The following is a 16,106-nucleotide window of genomic DNA, read 5'->3' as shown; positions in this document are numbered from 1 at the left end:
CAAAATCACTGCTGATGCTGATTGCAGCCATGAAATTAAAAGACGCATACTCCTTGGAAGGAAAGTTATGACCAACCTAGATAGTATATTAAAAAGCAGAGACATTACTTTGCCAACAAAGGTACGTCATTCAGGGCTATGGTTTTTCCCGTGGTCATGTATGGATGTGAGAGTTGGACTGTGAAGAAAGCTGATCTCCAAAGAATTGATGTTTTTGAACTGTGGTGCTGGAGAAGACTCTTGAGAGTCCCTTGGATTGCAAGGAGGTCCAACCAGTCCATTCTAGAGGAGATCAATCCTGGGTGTTCATTGGAGGGACTGATGCTGAAGCTGAAACTCCAATACTTTGGCCACCTCATGCGACGAGTTGACTCAATGGAAAAGACTCTGATGCTGGGAAGGATTGGGGGCGGGAGGAGACGGGGACGACAGAGAATGAGATGGCTGGATGGCATCACCGACTCGATGGACATGAGTTTGAGTGAACTCCGGGAGTTGGTGATGGACAGGGAGGCCTGGTGTGCTGTGATTCATGGGGTCGCTGAGAGTTGGACACGACTGAGCGACTGAACTGAACTGAACTGAAGGAGACAAAAGATCTATACTCAGAAAACTATAAGATACAGATGAAATAAAGACCACACAGACAGATGGAGAGATATACCATATTCTTGGATCAGAAGAATCAATATTGTGAAAACAACTATATTATCCAAAGCAATCTACAGATTCAAAGCAATCTATCAAGTTATCAATAGCATTTTTCACAGAATTAGAACAAAAAATTTTACAATTTGTATGGAAACAAAAAGACACCAAATAGCTAAAAGCAATCGTGAGAAAGAAAAATGGAGTTGGAGGAATCAGACTCCCTGACTTCAGACTGTACTACAAAGCTAAAGTAATCAAGACAGTATGGTACTACACACACACACACACACACACACACACACAGAAATACAGGTCAATGGAACAGGACAGAAAGCCCAGAGATAAACCCTCCCACCTACGGTCACCTAATCTAAAGGAGGCAAGAATATAAAATAGAGAAAAGTCAGTCTCTTCAATAAGTGATACTGGGAAAACTGGAGAGCTACTGGTAAAAGAATGAAGTTAGAACACTCCCTAACACCATACACAAAAATAACCTCAAGTGGATTAAAGACCTAAATGTAAAGCCAGACGCTATAAGTCTCTAACAGGAAAACATAGGCAGAGTACTCTTTGACATAAATCACAGCAAAATCTTTTTTGACCCACTTCCTAGAATAATAAAAATAAAACCAAAATTAAACAAATGGCTCCTAAGTAAACTTAAAAGCTTTTGCACAGCAAAGAAAACCATAAACAAGACAAAAAGACACCCTCAGAATGGCAGAAAATATATGAAGCAACTAACAAGGGATTAATCTCCAAAATATGCAAACAGCTCTTGCAGCTCAATTTAAAAACAAATAACACCATCAAAAAATGGTTAGAAGACCTAAACAGACATTTCCCCAAAGAAAACATACAAATGGACAACAGGCATATGAAAAGACTCAGCATCACTAATTATCAGACAAGTGCAAATAAAAACTATCATCTCACACTGGTAAGAATGGCCATCAAAAAATTTTACAAACAATGCTGGAGAGGGTGTGGAGAAAAGGGATCCCTTCTAAACTATTGGTGGGAATGTAAACTGATACAACCATTATGGAGAACAGTATGGAGGTTCCTCAAAAAATTAAAAAAAGAACTACTATATGACCCAGCAATCCCACTCCTGGGCATATACCCAGAGAAAACCATAATTTCAAATGATATATGCACCCCAATGTTTTTGGAGCACTACAATAGCCAGGACAAGAAAGCAAGCTAAGTTTCCATCAACAGAAGAATGGATGAAGAAGATGTGGCATATATATATATATAAAATTCAGCCATAAAAAGGAATGGAATTGTGTCATTTGTAGGGACATGGATGGACAGAGAGACTGCCATACAGAGCAAAGTCAGAAGGAAAAAAGGAAAATTTTATAGTAATGCATATATGTGAGATCTAGAAAAATGGTACTGATGAACCTATTTACAAAGCAGAAATAGAGACACAGACCTAGAGAATAAACATATAGAATACCAAAGGTGGCATGGAGGGGCTGGGCTGAATTGGGAGATTGAAACTGACATATACGCACTACCATGTATAAAATAGATAACTAATGAGAACCTACTGTATAGCAATAGGGTACTCTACTCAGTGCTCTGTGGTAATCTCAATGGGAAGGAAATCCAAAACAGGGAGGGATATATGTATACTTTCAGCTGATTCACTTTGCTGTTTGGCATAAATTAACACAACATTGTAAAGCAACTATAATAAATTTTTGTATAAAAGTATTCAAGCTCAACAATGACTTTTATCTTAATAGCAACAACAAAAATTCAACCCCAAGGTGTTACACTGGACTAATCTATTAACCAATAGAAGCAATAATGTTAATATGAGTAACAAGAAACATTTCTCCTTGCATAATCTACATAAGTAACTAATATTATACTGATAGTTAACAGCAAATAAGAAGAGGTGGCAAGAATACACAGAAGAACTATACAAAAAGCTCTTAATGACCCGGATAACCATGATGGTATGATCACTCATCTAGAGCCAGACATCCTGGAGAGTGAAGACAAGAGGGCCTTAGGAAGCATTACTACAAACAAAGCTAGTGGAGGTGATGGAATTCCTGCTGAGTTATTTCAAATCCTAAAAGATGATGCTGTTAAAGTGCTGCACTCAACATGCCAACAGATTTGGAAACTCAGCAATGGCTACAGGACTGGAAAAGGTCAGTTTTCATTCTAATCTCAAAGAAAGACAATGCCAAAGTGCCTTCAACTACTGTACAATTGCAGTCATTTTACATGCTAGTAAGGTTATGCTCAAAATCATTCAACCTAGGCTTCAACAGTACATGAACAAAGAACTTCTAGATGTACAAGCTGGATTTAGAAAAAGCAAAGGGACAAGAGATCAAATTGGCAATATCTGTTGGATCAGAGAAAAAGGAAGGGAATTCCAGAAAAACATCTGCTTCTTTGACAGTACTAAAACCTTTGACTGTGTGGATCACAACAAACTGCGGAAAATTCTTAAAGAGATGGGAATACCACACTACCTTACCTGCCTCCTGAGAAACCAGTATACAGGTCAAGAAGCAACAATTAGAACCAGACATGTAACAACAGACTGTTTAAAAACTGATAAAGGAGTATATCAAGGCTGTATATTGTCACCCTGCTTATTTAAATAAGATGCAGAGTATATTATGCAAAACGCTGGTCTGGGTGAAGCACAAGCTGGGATCAAGTTTGCTGGGAGAAATATCAATCACTTCAGATATGCAGATGATACCACTCTAATGGCAGAAAGAGAAGAGGAACTAAAGAGCCTCTTGATAAAGGTGAAAGAGGAGAGTGAAAAATCTGGCTTAAAACTCAACATTCCACAATTGAAGATCATGGCATCCAGTTCTATCACTTCACGGCAAAACAGTTCAGTTCAGTTCAGTTGCTCAGTCGTGTCCGACTCTCCACGACCCCATGAATCACAGCACGCCAGGCCTCCCTGTCCATCACCAACTCCCGGAGTTCACTCAAACTCATGTCCACAGAGTCGGTGATGCCATCCAGCCATCTCATTCTTGGCCGTCCCCTTCTCCTCCCGCCCCCAACTTTTCCTAGCACCAGAGTCTTTTCCAGTGAGTCAACTTGTTGCATAAGTTGGCCAAAGTATTGGAGCTTCAGCTTTAGCATCAGTCCTTCCAATGAACACCCAGGATTGATCTCCTTTAGAATGGACTGGTTGGATCTCCTTGCAGTCCAAGGGACTCTCAAGAGTCTTCTCCAGCACCACAGTTCAAAAGCATCAATTCTTCGGCGATCAGCTTTCTTCACAGTCCAACTCTCATATCCATACATGACCATGGGAAAAACCATAGCCTTGACTAGACGGACCTTTGTTGGCAAAGTAATGTCTCTGCTTTTTAATGTACTATCAAGGTTGGTCATAACTTTCCTTCCAAGGAGTAAGTGTCTTTTAATTTCATGGCTGCAATCAGCATCTGCAGTGATTTTGGAGCCCAAAAAAATAAAGTCTGACACTGTTTCCACTGTTTTTCCATCTATTTCCCATGAAGTGATGGGACCAGGTGCCATGATCTTTGTTTTCTGAATGTTGAGCTTCAAGCCAACCTTTTCACTCTCCTCTTTCACTTTCCTCAAGAGGCTCTTGAGTTCCTCTCACTTTCTGCCATAAGGGTGGTGTCATCTGCATATCTGAGGTTATTGATATTTCTCCCGGCAATCTTGATTCCAGCTTGTGCTTCTTCCAGCTCAGCGTTCCTCATGATGTACTCTGCAGGGATGGCATGCGGGGATGACCCAGAGGGAGGATAAAGGGAGGAGGGAAGTGGGAGGGGGGTTCAGGAGGGGGAACTTATGTAAACCCGGGGCAAATTCATATCAATGTATGGCAAAACCAACCAATATAATATTGTAAAATAATTTGCCTCCAATAAAAAATAAATTAATTACAAAAAAAAAAAAAAAGAAGTTAAATAAGCAAGGTGACAATATATAGCCTTGACGTACTCCTTTTCCTATTTGGAACCAGTCTGTTGTTCCATGTACAGTTCTGACTGTTGCTTCCTGACCTGTATACAGGATTCTCAAGAGGCAGGTCAGGTGGTCTGGGATTCCCATCTCTTTCAGAATGTTCCACAGTTTATTGTGATCCACACAGTCAAAGGCTTTGGCATAGTCAATGAAGCAGAAATAGATGTTTTTCTGGAACTCTCTTGCTTTCTCCATGATCCAGCGGATGTTGGCAATTTGATCTCTGGTGCCTCTGCCTTTTCTAAAACCTGCTGGAACATCTGGCAGTTCACGGTTCACATATTGCTGAAGCCTGGCTTGGAGAATTTTGAGCATGACTTTACTAGCGTGTGAGATGAGTGCAATTGTGGGGTAGTTTGAGCATTCTTTGGCATTCCCTTTCTTAGGGATTGGAATGAAGACTGACCTTTTCCAGTCCTGTGGCCACTGCTGAGTTTTCCAAATTTGCTGGCATATTGAGTGAAGCACTTTCACAGCATTATCTTTCAAGATTTGAAATAGCTCAACTGGAATTCTATCACCTCTACTAGCTTTGTTTGTAGTGATGCTTTCTAAGGCCCACTTGACTTCACATTCCAAGATGTCTGGCTCTAGGTCAGTGATCACATTATCGTGACTATCCTGGTCATGAAGATCTTTTTTGTACAGTTCTTCTGTGTATTCTTGCCACCTCTTCTTAATATCTTCTGCTTCTGTTAGGTCCATACCATTTCTGTCCTTTATCAAGCCCATCTTTGCATGAAATGTTCCCTTGGAATCTTAATAGATGGGTAAAGAATGGAAACAGTGACAGGCTATTTTCTTGGGCTCCAAAATATCTGTGGATGGTGACTGCAGCCATGAGATTAAAAGACACTTGCTCCTTGGAAGAAAAGCTATGAAAAACCTGGACAATTCATTAAAAAGCAGAGACATCACTTTGCCAACAAAGGTCTGTATAGTCAAAGCTATGGTTTTTCCAGTAATCATTTATGGATATAAGATTCAGATCAGCTCAGTTCAGTCGCTCAGTCGTGTCCGACTCTCCACGACCCCATGAATATAAGATTAGCCCATAAAAAAAAGGCTTAGCGCTAAAAATTGATGCTTTTGAGCTGTGGTTTTGGAGAAGACTCGAGAGTCCCATGGACTCCAAGGAGATCCAACCAGTCCATCCAAAAGGAAATCAGTCCTGAATATTCACTGGCATGATGCTGAAGCTGAAACTCCAATACTCTGGCCACCTGATACAAAGAACTGACTCATTGGGAAAGATACTGATGCTGGGGAAGATTGCAAGCAGGAGGAGAAGGGGGTGACAGAGGGTGGGATGATTGGTTGACATCACTGATTCATTGGCAATGAGTTTGAGCAAACTCCTGGAGATAGTGAAAGACAGGCAAGCCTGGGTGCTGCAGTCCAGGGGGTGGCAAAGAGTTGGACACAACTGAGTGACTGAACAACAGCAAATAAATGCAATTAAACATTAGGTTACTTATTAAATACACTTTAATCCAACATAGGCAGGCACTGAAGAAAGATTAAAAAATGATTTAACTAAGTCTGTGAAGTATAATCCTTAGTATTATTGTTTTCATTCTTTATATCCTCCTACACCAACTTTGGTGCTTCCTAACTAAACAGCAGAAAATAGTAAGAGATTTAAATAGTGGAGACTCTGAGCATATCCAGTAGTCCTCTCTGCTGTCTGTTACTCTCCAACTTTAACAATAAGTGTAATTATAATACACACACAAGCAGGTAAGAAAAAAGCCAGTTAGGATAATGAGGGTAAATTAATCACATCTTGGGAATGGTGAGAAAGAGTTCAGTTCAGTTCAGTTCAGTTCAGTCGCTCAGTCGTGTCCGACTCTCTGCGACCCCATGAACCACAGCACGCCAGGCCTCCCTGTCTATCACCAACTCCCGGAGTACACTCAAACTCATGTCCACAGAGTCGGTGATGCAATCCAGCCATCTCATTCTCCGTCGTCCCCTTCTCCTCCCGCCCCCAACCTTTCCCAGCATCAGAGTCTTTTCCAGTGAGTCAACTCGTCGCATGAGGTGGCCAAAGTATTGCAGCTTCAGCTTTAGCATGGAAGGAAAGTTATGACCAACCTTGATAGTATATTAAAAAGCAGAGAAAGAGTTACCAGGTAATAATAATCAGAAACCTGTATGCAGGTCAAGAAGCAACAGTTAGAAGCAGAAATGGAAATATGGACTGGTTCAAAACTGGGAAAAGAGTATGGCAAGACTGTATATTGTCATCCTGTTTATTTAATTTAGATGCAGACTACATCATGCAAAATTCTGGGCTGGATGAGTGACAAGCTGGAATCAAGATTGTCGAGAGAAATATCAACAACTTCAGATATGCAGACGATACCACTCACCACTCTTATGGCAGAAAGTAAAGAGGAACTAAAGAGCCTCTTGATAAGGGTGAAAGAGAAGCGTTCAAAAGCTGGCTTAAAAATCAACATTCAAGAAATGAATATCATGGCACCCGGTCCCATCACTTCATGGCAAACAGATGGGGAAAAAGTGGAAACAGTGATAGATTTTCTTTTCTTAGCTCAAAAATCACTGTGGACAGTGACTGCAGCCATGAAATTAAAATACACTTGCTCCTTGGGAGGAAAGCTATGACATACCTAGACAGCATATTAAAAAGCAGAGACATTTCTTTGCCAACAAAAGTCCACATGGTCAAAGCTATGGTTTTCCAGTAATTGTGCATGATGAGAAAGTAGGCCGAATGCCAAAGAATTAATGCTTTCAGATTGTGGTGCTGGAGAAGACTCTTGAAAGTCCCTTGGACTTTAAGGAGATCCAACCAGTCAACACTAAAGGAAATCAACCCTGAATATTCATTGGAAGGACTGATGCTGAAGCTTCAATACTCTGGCCACCTGATGCAAAGAGCCGACTCATTGGAAAAGACCCTGATGATGGGAAAGATTGAAGGAAATACAGAAAGAGGTGGCAGAGGATAAGATGGTTAGATTGCATCACTGACTCAATGGACATGAACCTGGGCAAACTCTGGGAGATAGTGGAGGACACAGGAGCCTGGTATGTTGTAGTCCATGAGGTTGCAAAGAGTCGAACATGACTTAGAGACTGAACAGCAACAAGAAAGTAGTGGTAGGTACTTGCAGCAATCTATAGGAAAGGTAAATCATGTTGGAAAACATTTGACCTGGTTGATTTACCACTAGGTCATCAGTGATCCAGCTAACTGTAGTATTAAGCACCTTTGAAATAGCTACTTTCTTAGAACTGATTCTTAAATCAGTGAAATGAGGTGGAGGCTTGACTGAGCAGAAGGCATGATACTCATGATCCAAAAATGCACAAACAGGCTCCTACAACAGACCCATATTGTAAACACCCACCAGAAGACAGCTCTGTGTGTGGGATCAGACATATGGAGGAAGGATTACCAGAGAATAAGAGAGAATGCTCTTCTACCCTACCATTAATCCAGGTTGAATCAGCACTAGCATCTGACCTGAAAACCTTCTGTCTCTATCAACTTTTGGTAAAGTCACCTAAAGAGTCTTTTTTTCTATCCATTTTCTGCTTGAAAACTTTTTATTAATCAGTAGGGCTTCAAGTGGCTCAGAAGTAAAGAATCCACCTGTGATGCAGAAGACACTGGTTCAAACCCTGGGTTGAGAAGGTCTCCTGGAGAAGAGCATGGCAACCCACTCCAGTATTCTTGCCTGGAGAATGCCATGGACAGAAGAGCCTGGTGGGCTATAGTCCAAGGAGCTGGACACGACTGAAGTGACTGAACACATCCACACATACACACAGTACCAGATAATAATGACAGACACTATGAACACTTGAGTAGACACAGAACACACACAGAATTCCTAGGAAATGTTCCTGATTTTTAAAATTTATTTAATCCAGCTAGCCACTGGTACCAAAGGTTAAAAGAAATGTAATAAACCAAAGAATTAAACTGCAAAATATGTGCGTAAGCAGAAACCTGAGTGGCAAAGGTTTAGAAAACGTTAAGAACATCATCAAGATATCACTGAAGTTTTATCTCATTTTGTCTCAGTTCCCAGGTGGGTTTCCTATGTGTGTATTATAACCCAGAGACCCAGGCTTCAGATGTTTGGTTTGTCTTTGCCCTGGCTTTCCTGAAAAAATCATCCTGCCAGCTACATAGAGTAGAATAATTTAATTGTGGGTTTTAATAACAGCAGATGAAATGAATTTGGGGCAATTAATTATGCACTTAATTTTAAAACTTGCAACCACTAATTTACACCAAAAGAAAGGTGGATTCAGACTGAAATTATTCAGTTTGACTCTACTGCATGATCAGACTGATCCTTATGGACTTCCCACCCACTCTGAGAGTGAGATACAGACTTGGTTGGTAGTGTGGAAAATATGATAATTATTCTTTTTATAAGGGAAGCCTAAAAACTCAATACATCAAAGGCTGCATCTGGCTCAGCATCTAAACTGTGACGGGGCGCTCCATGAAGATGATGAACACACCTCTGATACTGAAGAGCAGTCCAAGCATAGGAGTTTACTTTGCTTCACTCCTATATTTGAGAAAAAGTATGATACTTTGTGTCTTTTTCTTTTTAGTGTTTCTGATTTAAGAGTGGCAAAACTAATCAGAGATGTCTCTTAAGCATGTGTCTTTTCAAAATACACAAATAAGTCATGACTAGACTCCAAAGAGATAGCTAGCCCTCTCCTTAAGAATAAATTTCAATCTTGAGAGCTGAAGTCATAGGTTAAAATAATAAGTCAATATTTATTGAACTAATACTTAAAGCAAATTCTACATAAAATTAATTAACTTCTTCAAAGATGTGTTTGATTTACCATTATATCCAAGAAGACAAACAAACCAGCCAAAGAATAAACCTACTTAAGAAGGCAAAAGACCTATACTTCAAAAACTATAAGATACTGATGAAATAAAATTGAAAATCACACAAATAGATGGAAAGATATACTACATTCTTAGATTGGAAGAATCAGTACTGTTCAAATGACTATACTACCTAAGGCAATCTAAGGATTCAATGCAATCCCTATCAAATTAACAATGGCATTTTTCACACTACTGAAATGAAGAAAAAATAAAATTTGTATGGGAACACAAAAGACCTCAAATAGCCAAAGTATCTTGAGAAAGAACAGAGCTGGAGGAACCATGCTCTCTGACTTTTGACTATGCTACAGACTATATTAAAATACTACAGTAATCAGAACAGTATGGTACTGGCATGAAAACAGACACAGAGGTCAATGGAATAGGACAGAAAGTCCAGTGATAAACTCATGCACTTATGGTCAATTAATCTATGACAAATGAGGCAAGAATATACAATTGAGAAAAGACAGTCTCTTCAATAGATCATGCTGGGAAAACTGGACAGCTACATGCAAAAGAATGAAATTAGAACATTCTCTAACACCAAACACAAAAATAAACTCAAAATGGATTAAAGATCCCAAAACAGGATACTATACATAAATCTCCTAGAGGAAAGGAAAGGCAGAACACTATCACAGTGGTATTTTTTGGATCTGTCTCCTGAAGTAGAGGAAATAAAAGCAAAAATAAACAAACAAGACCTAATTAAACTTAAAAGCTTCTGCCCAGCAAAAGAAACCATCAACAAAATGAAAACACAACTTACTGGTTGGGAGAAAATATTGCAAATGATATTATTGATAAGTGATTAATTTCCTATTTTAACATTTGCTGATGAGATGATGACTTTTTCCTATAAGACCAAAATGAAGTTTATCTAGAATGAACTTCTCATTCTTTAGAACCACACCATTAATAAGCAAAGTTAATTAACGGTAAAAAAAGACATAACATAGATGTGTTAGTAGTTTCTCATGAGCTAATTGCATTAACATTTCTAAAGCCTAAAACATAGCAGGCTGTCTTAATTCAGTTATGGGGTTAAGAGTTCAGTTCTTTGAAACGACACTGATATATATGGCATGAATACAACTCATCCCTGTCATGCATGTAAAGATTTTCTCGCTGCTTTTCTTCCTTCCTCTGTTCCTTCAACAGCCAATTGCTAAGCTCTAAAAACTAGAATTTCAAAGTGGAATGACATGCAGTAATGAGAGAAACATACAGTAATGAGAGGAAAACAGGCAAGTGAGCCAGAACTTCGAGCGTAGTGCTGTCAGTGCTCCTCAACTGCAGGATACTCAGAGTTCTGGGGAGCAAACAGCAAGACATCACTATAAAAGTGCAGGGTCATGGAAGATTTTCCAGAGGTGGTGATGCTTAAATTGAGTCTTAAATGGATTCAGACAGTCAGAGGAGAGAGACAGCACTGAAGACATGATTATAATACATTTGGATAGTAATTACTTAGGCCACTTACCTTTCACCGTAAGTGACACTGAGCTCATCCAGAACCCCGCTGAGTTTAACCTGAAGTTCTTTTAGAACAGTACTAGCTTCAGGATCTAACTGCAAAGAGATCATAAATATTACTTTGGAGTTCTGAGAAAGCATAGCTTTTATTTCTTGGAAGCATGAAGCATTTTGATTATAAGGTAAACTTCAAACAATATGGCATACATATCCTTTTTTGTTTTCTTCTTTAATCTTTGAAATCAAATGCAAAATTTAGAAAATTCGAATTAAATTAAAAGTTTTTACTATGAAAAAATTGATTAAAATGCACATCATGCATACAAAAAAACAGCTATAGAGCAAAGCCTTTGTTGGTTATAGCAGTGGGATGCAAGGCATGACAAAATATATTACAGAACATGATAATTTAATGACTTAGAAAACTGGTCATATGTTAGTCGAACATGTGTGTTGCTTGAAAACATTTTCATCTGTAACATCCCTGTAAATATATAGAACCATTGAAAAATTATAAAATTGCTAAAAATTAATTTTTGCACATTATGTTGTGCCTTAGTTGAAGGAGTTTTCATATTTATTCAAGTATAGAATTAAAAGTAATAGATAAACAATTATCCTATTGCTCCAGTGTGTTTCTCTATAGGTGATAGGCCTAATTTTTCTTCCTAGATGCCAATTTTTAACTCAGAGTTCAAGATTCAAATTTCCCATTTTATATATATTTTTTTAAGTTTTTCTTTTATGTAGGGGAAGGGTAAAAATAAGTAAATCAAGATGACATATTATGCTTATTCTTACAATGTAAAAGCCAAATTCTTTTTATCTGATTTCAGTTCTAAAATAATATTAATCAATATTAGAAAGTAACTTACACTATAAGTAAACACAAACAAATAAAACACCAAACTGTTAATGTGGCAGAATTTTTTATAATTAAAGTGATGGATGAACACAAACTTTACCAGCATTTTAGAAAATTTTATCCTTTGTTAATTATATTTTTGCAAGCTAGTTTTCAAAATAGAATGACATATAACAGATGTATTGTATCTAGCTGATAGAAATTCATGTAAAAGGAAACCTAGAATATTCTCTGAAATTTAAACCAATCTTCATTTGAGTCTTCAGAAATTCAGTTTCCTACCATTAGTACCTATAGTTCTTGCTCAAGTTGGTCTATTATTGAAGAGATGGGCTTAGGATAAAGACAACCTTGGTGAGTCAAGCAAATGAAAGAAAGACTTACTATAAATAAGAGAACCTAAGAACACCAAATACACGTATGACACAAATCAATTTAAACTCCTGGAAGCTAACCCAGGATCAAAAATTTCCCTAATAGAATACACTGATCATACATCCTACAATCCTCCAAGAAACTTTCCTAATACTAAGAAACTATTAGGAAAAAGTATTATCTATACACCTCAGTAGCTGCATTCCTCTGTGTTATACTGACATGACTAAAAACAGAATATAAACCAAAAATACCATTTAACACCTGACGCTTTACTGGTTATATCAAACCAATCCTTAATGTCAATTTTCACTCAAATCTAGGTGATTTTAGCATTAGTTAGTTTCTGCCCCTTTATCCGAAGAAGGCAATGGCACCCCACTCCAGTACTCTTGCCTGGAAAATCCCATGGATGGAGGAGCCTGGTAGGCTGCAGTCCATGGGGTCGCAAAGAGTCAGACACCACTGAGCGACTTCACTCTCACTTTTCACGCATTGGAGAAGGAAATGGCAACCCACTCCAGTGTTCTTGCCTGGAGAATCCCAGGGACGGGGGAGCCTGGTGGGCTTCTGTCTATGGGGTTGCACAGAGTTGGACACGACTGAAGCGACTTAAAAGCAGCAGCAAAAGCAGCCCCTTTATCAGAGTCAGTGCTGTTCTTCTGGTCTATATCATTTTCTGCTGCCATCATTAGAGATTATCCACACATGCATGAGCAAGCTTAACACATACAGATTTCTCTAGAAGATGGAAACTTACAATAACCCTAAGCCTCATACTTTGGGAGTTCCATTCAGCTATAACCAGTAGCAAGGCAGTAATTCATAAAATAATAGATATTGCCTATTTTTAAAAAGCTCTGACATTGATATGCATTTAAACACAATTAGTGTAATAAACCATATCTCCCAACTCTTAACCAAGAAAACATATGTGGATTGTTCACCCCAATCCTAGGAACCATGAAAGCTGATTATTTTTTTGAATCACATGTTTTTGCTATTATCCTAATATCAGTTTTAACCCAACTTCTCTTGGATAAAAATGTTTGCGAACAGAAAATGAGAGAAGACCTCCCAAAGAATTTTCTCCAGGTCCCCCACTCCTTGGTAAATCTTACTGAGGGGATAGGTGGTTGTTCTGCCCTCCTCCACATAACTACCACCTCCAACAGCATCGTTTTCTTCAGGAAATTGGGCTGCTTACTTAAAGTGTATATTTTGTTCCCATATTAGTTTGATATACACATTGAATTACCTTATTCACCTGTTAATATAATGACTTTAAAGTCATACAAAAATGGTTAAAAAGCTCAGTTGGGTGAAATTATCCTATTTTCCTATGAATCATTTTAGTCTATCTTAGGTATTTTGGGAATGGAAATTTCCTATCAAATAATTGGTTATTACTTGAAAATCTGAAACTGTCAAACTATAGCGATTTAAACATTGGCTGACAGTTTTCATTTCCTGAGAGAAGATGAGTTTTTAAGTGGGTGAAGCCAGAATGACTCTATCATATAAACAGGAGAAAAAAAAAAAGGAAAAGGTTTGGTTTTAGTTAAGTGTTTTGATATTTATTTAAAGCACACCAGTAAACCACTAACTACAAACAGTAATTATGAGGCCAATATGTAAATTGAAGATCTTGTGTAATAATAATGGGCATAAATATCATACTCATCTAATTATAAAACAGTCTTTTTGGCCAGCAAATTTACCAGTTCTTGAGTTTTTCTGCATTTGTTTATGTCCAAGTTGAGAAAATTTTTCTTACTCCTACAAACTCTCTAAATTTTATAATAAATAATAATTTCTTATATTAATTGATTATATATTGATTATTTATTGCCTAAATTCCCAATAGCACATTTTACAAATTACTGGCCACTTTGGAAAGATAAAAAGCTACCTAATTTTTTAATAAATGTTTAAAACTTAACCTACTTCTATAAGGAATATGACATCAAAAAATAATTTGCACATCTTTATATTGTCGTTTATAATTATTAAAATCAAAAAGAGAAACAAAAATAAATAAATTTCAAGCATTCAAAAGCCACAGTTAAAAATTTTTTAAATTAGAAACTATATTAGCAGGTGTATGTGAACACCTTGGCTGGCAACAAAATAAAATATTAAGTGACTCCATGTAAAGAGGAACATACTCCATGAAAATTTAAGAATACTGGGTCAAAATCTGAATTTATAGTACAGCTTTCACAACAGAGTTTATCCACACTTTGAAAAGTTGGGGAGTTCCAAAATTTAGGCCAGATAAAGGGTGGTTTTAAAGGTCTGAGTGAACCATGGTGATGCTTATATAGTATTTGAGTTTCCATACCACTAAGATAATTTATAGCATTGAGCTGTGGTGATATTAATGAATTCTCTGGAAGAGATAGCTAGTAGGCAAGATATCTTTGAAGTTCTTTGTCCTCAAGGCTCACTTCCACTTTTCTTTAAAAGATAATTTACTTATCACGTTCTTTTGCAAATCTGACCCCATGTTTCACTAACCCTGGACAGTTAGTGACTTTTGTTTGTGCACTAATTGTGTTCTGCATTATCACTGTCTATACGACAGTGTCCTTTAACTTTTCTATAAATCTCTCTCTTCCACTAAACTCTACCTGACTTAAATTTCTCTCCTGGGTATCTGTCCCTGGAAGCCTAAGAATTCACTGGCCTTTATTTTTACGGTATCAAAGAATCTAGTCATTAGTCTTATGGGTGTCACATCTTCTTCAAGATATTTTTTTTGCAGAAAATCCTTCAGTAAATGCAAACTTCACTACTATTTGGGCAGCAAGAAGCATGAAAAAATGCCTTCAAAGGTAATTGTGATATGCAGAGTGCTCCTTCTTCTTAGATTGATGCTTTGAACTGACTTATTAACAGAATACTCTTGCATTTGAAATCTTTCATTCCTTAGCAACTACATGTTCTAGAGCTACCAGGTTAGTCCCAAATTCAAGTGTTGAGTCATTGCCAGACCATGCCAGATTATATCCTGATATTTTCTTGGTTCCAAAAGTATGGTTACCATATTGTCACTAGATTTTCTTTTCCCAGCATAAATTCTTTCCCTAAGGGACCTAACAGGACTGTATGTTATTTCAACCTCTTGTAACAGTAATTGTTAAACCAACCATTAAGTTCTTACTAAAGATACAACTAGTGGGTTGGAAAGTTGAATTTAAATTCTTTAGATAGTTCAGTACGAACTACTGAAAAATAAAGGCTTCCTATAGGAAATGGCAACCCACTCCAGTGTTCTTGCCTGGAGGGTCCCATGGACGGAGGAGCCTGGCAGGCTACAGTCCATGGGATTGCAAAGAGTCGGACACAACTGAACGACTTCACTTCACTTCATGGAAGAAGTTAAGGGTTTTTAATGGAAATTTTATTCCTTTTCCACAGTGTTTACTACTATGTCATTTCCTTTCTCTTTTCTACAGGCTGCTAAACTGCCCTTTCTTATGTTCAGCTCATCAGCACTAGGGTTCTATTATTTGAAAGAAATGTAGAGTAGGAAGGTCCCCTGGCCCTTATCTTTACAGTGTTCAAAATCTGGTCATTAGTCTTGTGGGTGTCACATCCTTGTCAAGATTTTTTTGCAGAAAATCCTGTAAATGCTAACTTCACCACTATTTCTATTAAAAAAAGAAATGTAGAATGTAACTTGAGTTTCTTTTTTTGCATTTTGTTCCCATCAAATATCCTGGTCTATCTTCATTTCTTCCATTATTATTTTTATTACTCCAATGTATAAATCATACTTAAATAGCATTTATATTAACATAAAATGTAAACAAATTATAGAAG

General features: G+C 37.7%; 1 protein-coding gene across 2 annotated transcripts in view; it reads right to left on the bottom strand.

The window, feature by feature from the left end:
• Positions 1-16,106, bottom strand: part of UNC13C (unc-13 homolog C) — a 691,503-nt gene that overhangs the window by 104,047 nt on the left and 571,350 nt on the right. For both annotated transcript variants that reach the window (XM_055436715.2, XM_088839621.1), the window contains one exon: positions 11,046-11,134. In XM_055436715.2, coding sequence (XP_055292690.2) covers positions 11,046-11,134 — 89 coding nt within the window. The remainder of the gene's footprint in view (positions 1-11,045; positions 11,135-16,106) is intronic.

The sequence above is a fragment of the Moschus berezovskii genome, chromosome 9 (genome assembly GCF_049115385.1).
Source record: "Moschus berezovskii isolate FMDL1 chromosome 9, NW_MosBer_1.0, whole genome shotgun sequence".
Lineage (NCBI taxonomy): Eukaryota > Metazoa > Chordata > Mammalia > Artiodactyla > Moschidae > Moschus > Moschus berezovskii.
This window is presented reverse-complemented; position numbering and strand designations above follow the sequence as displayed.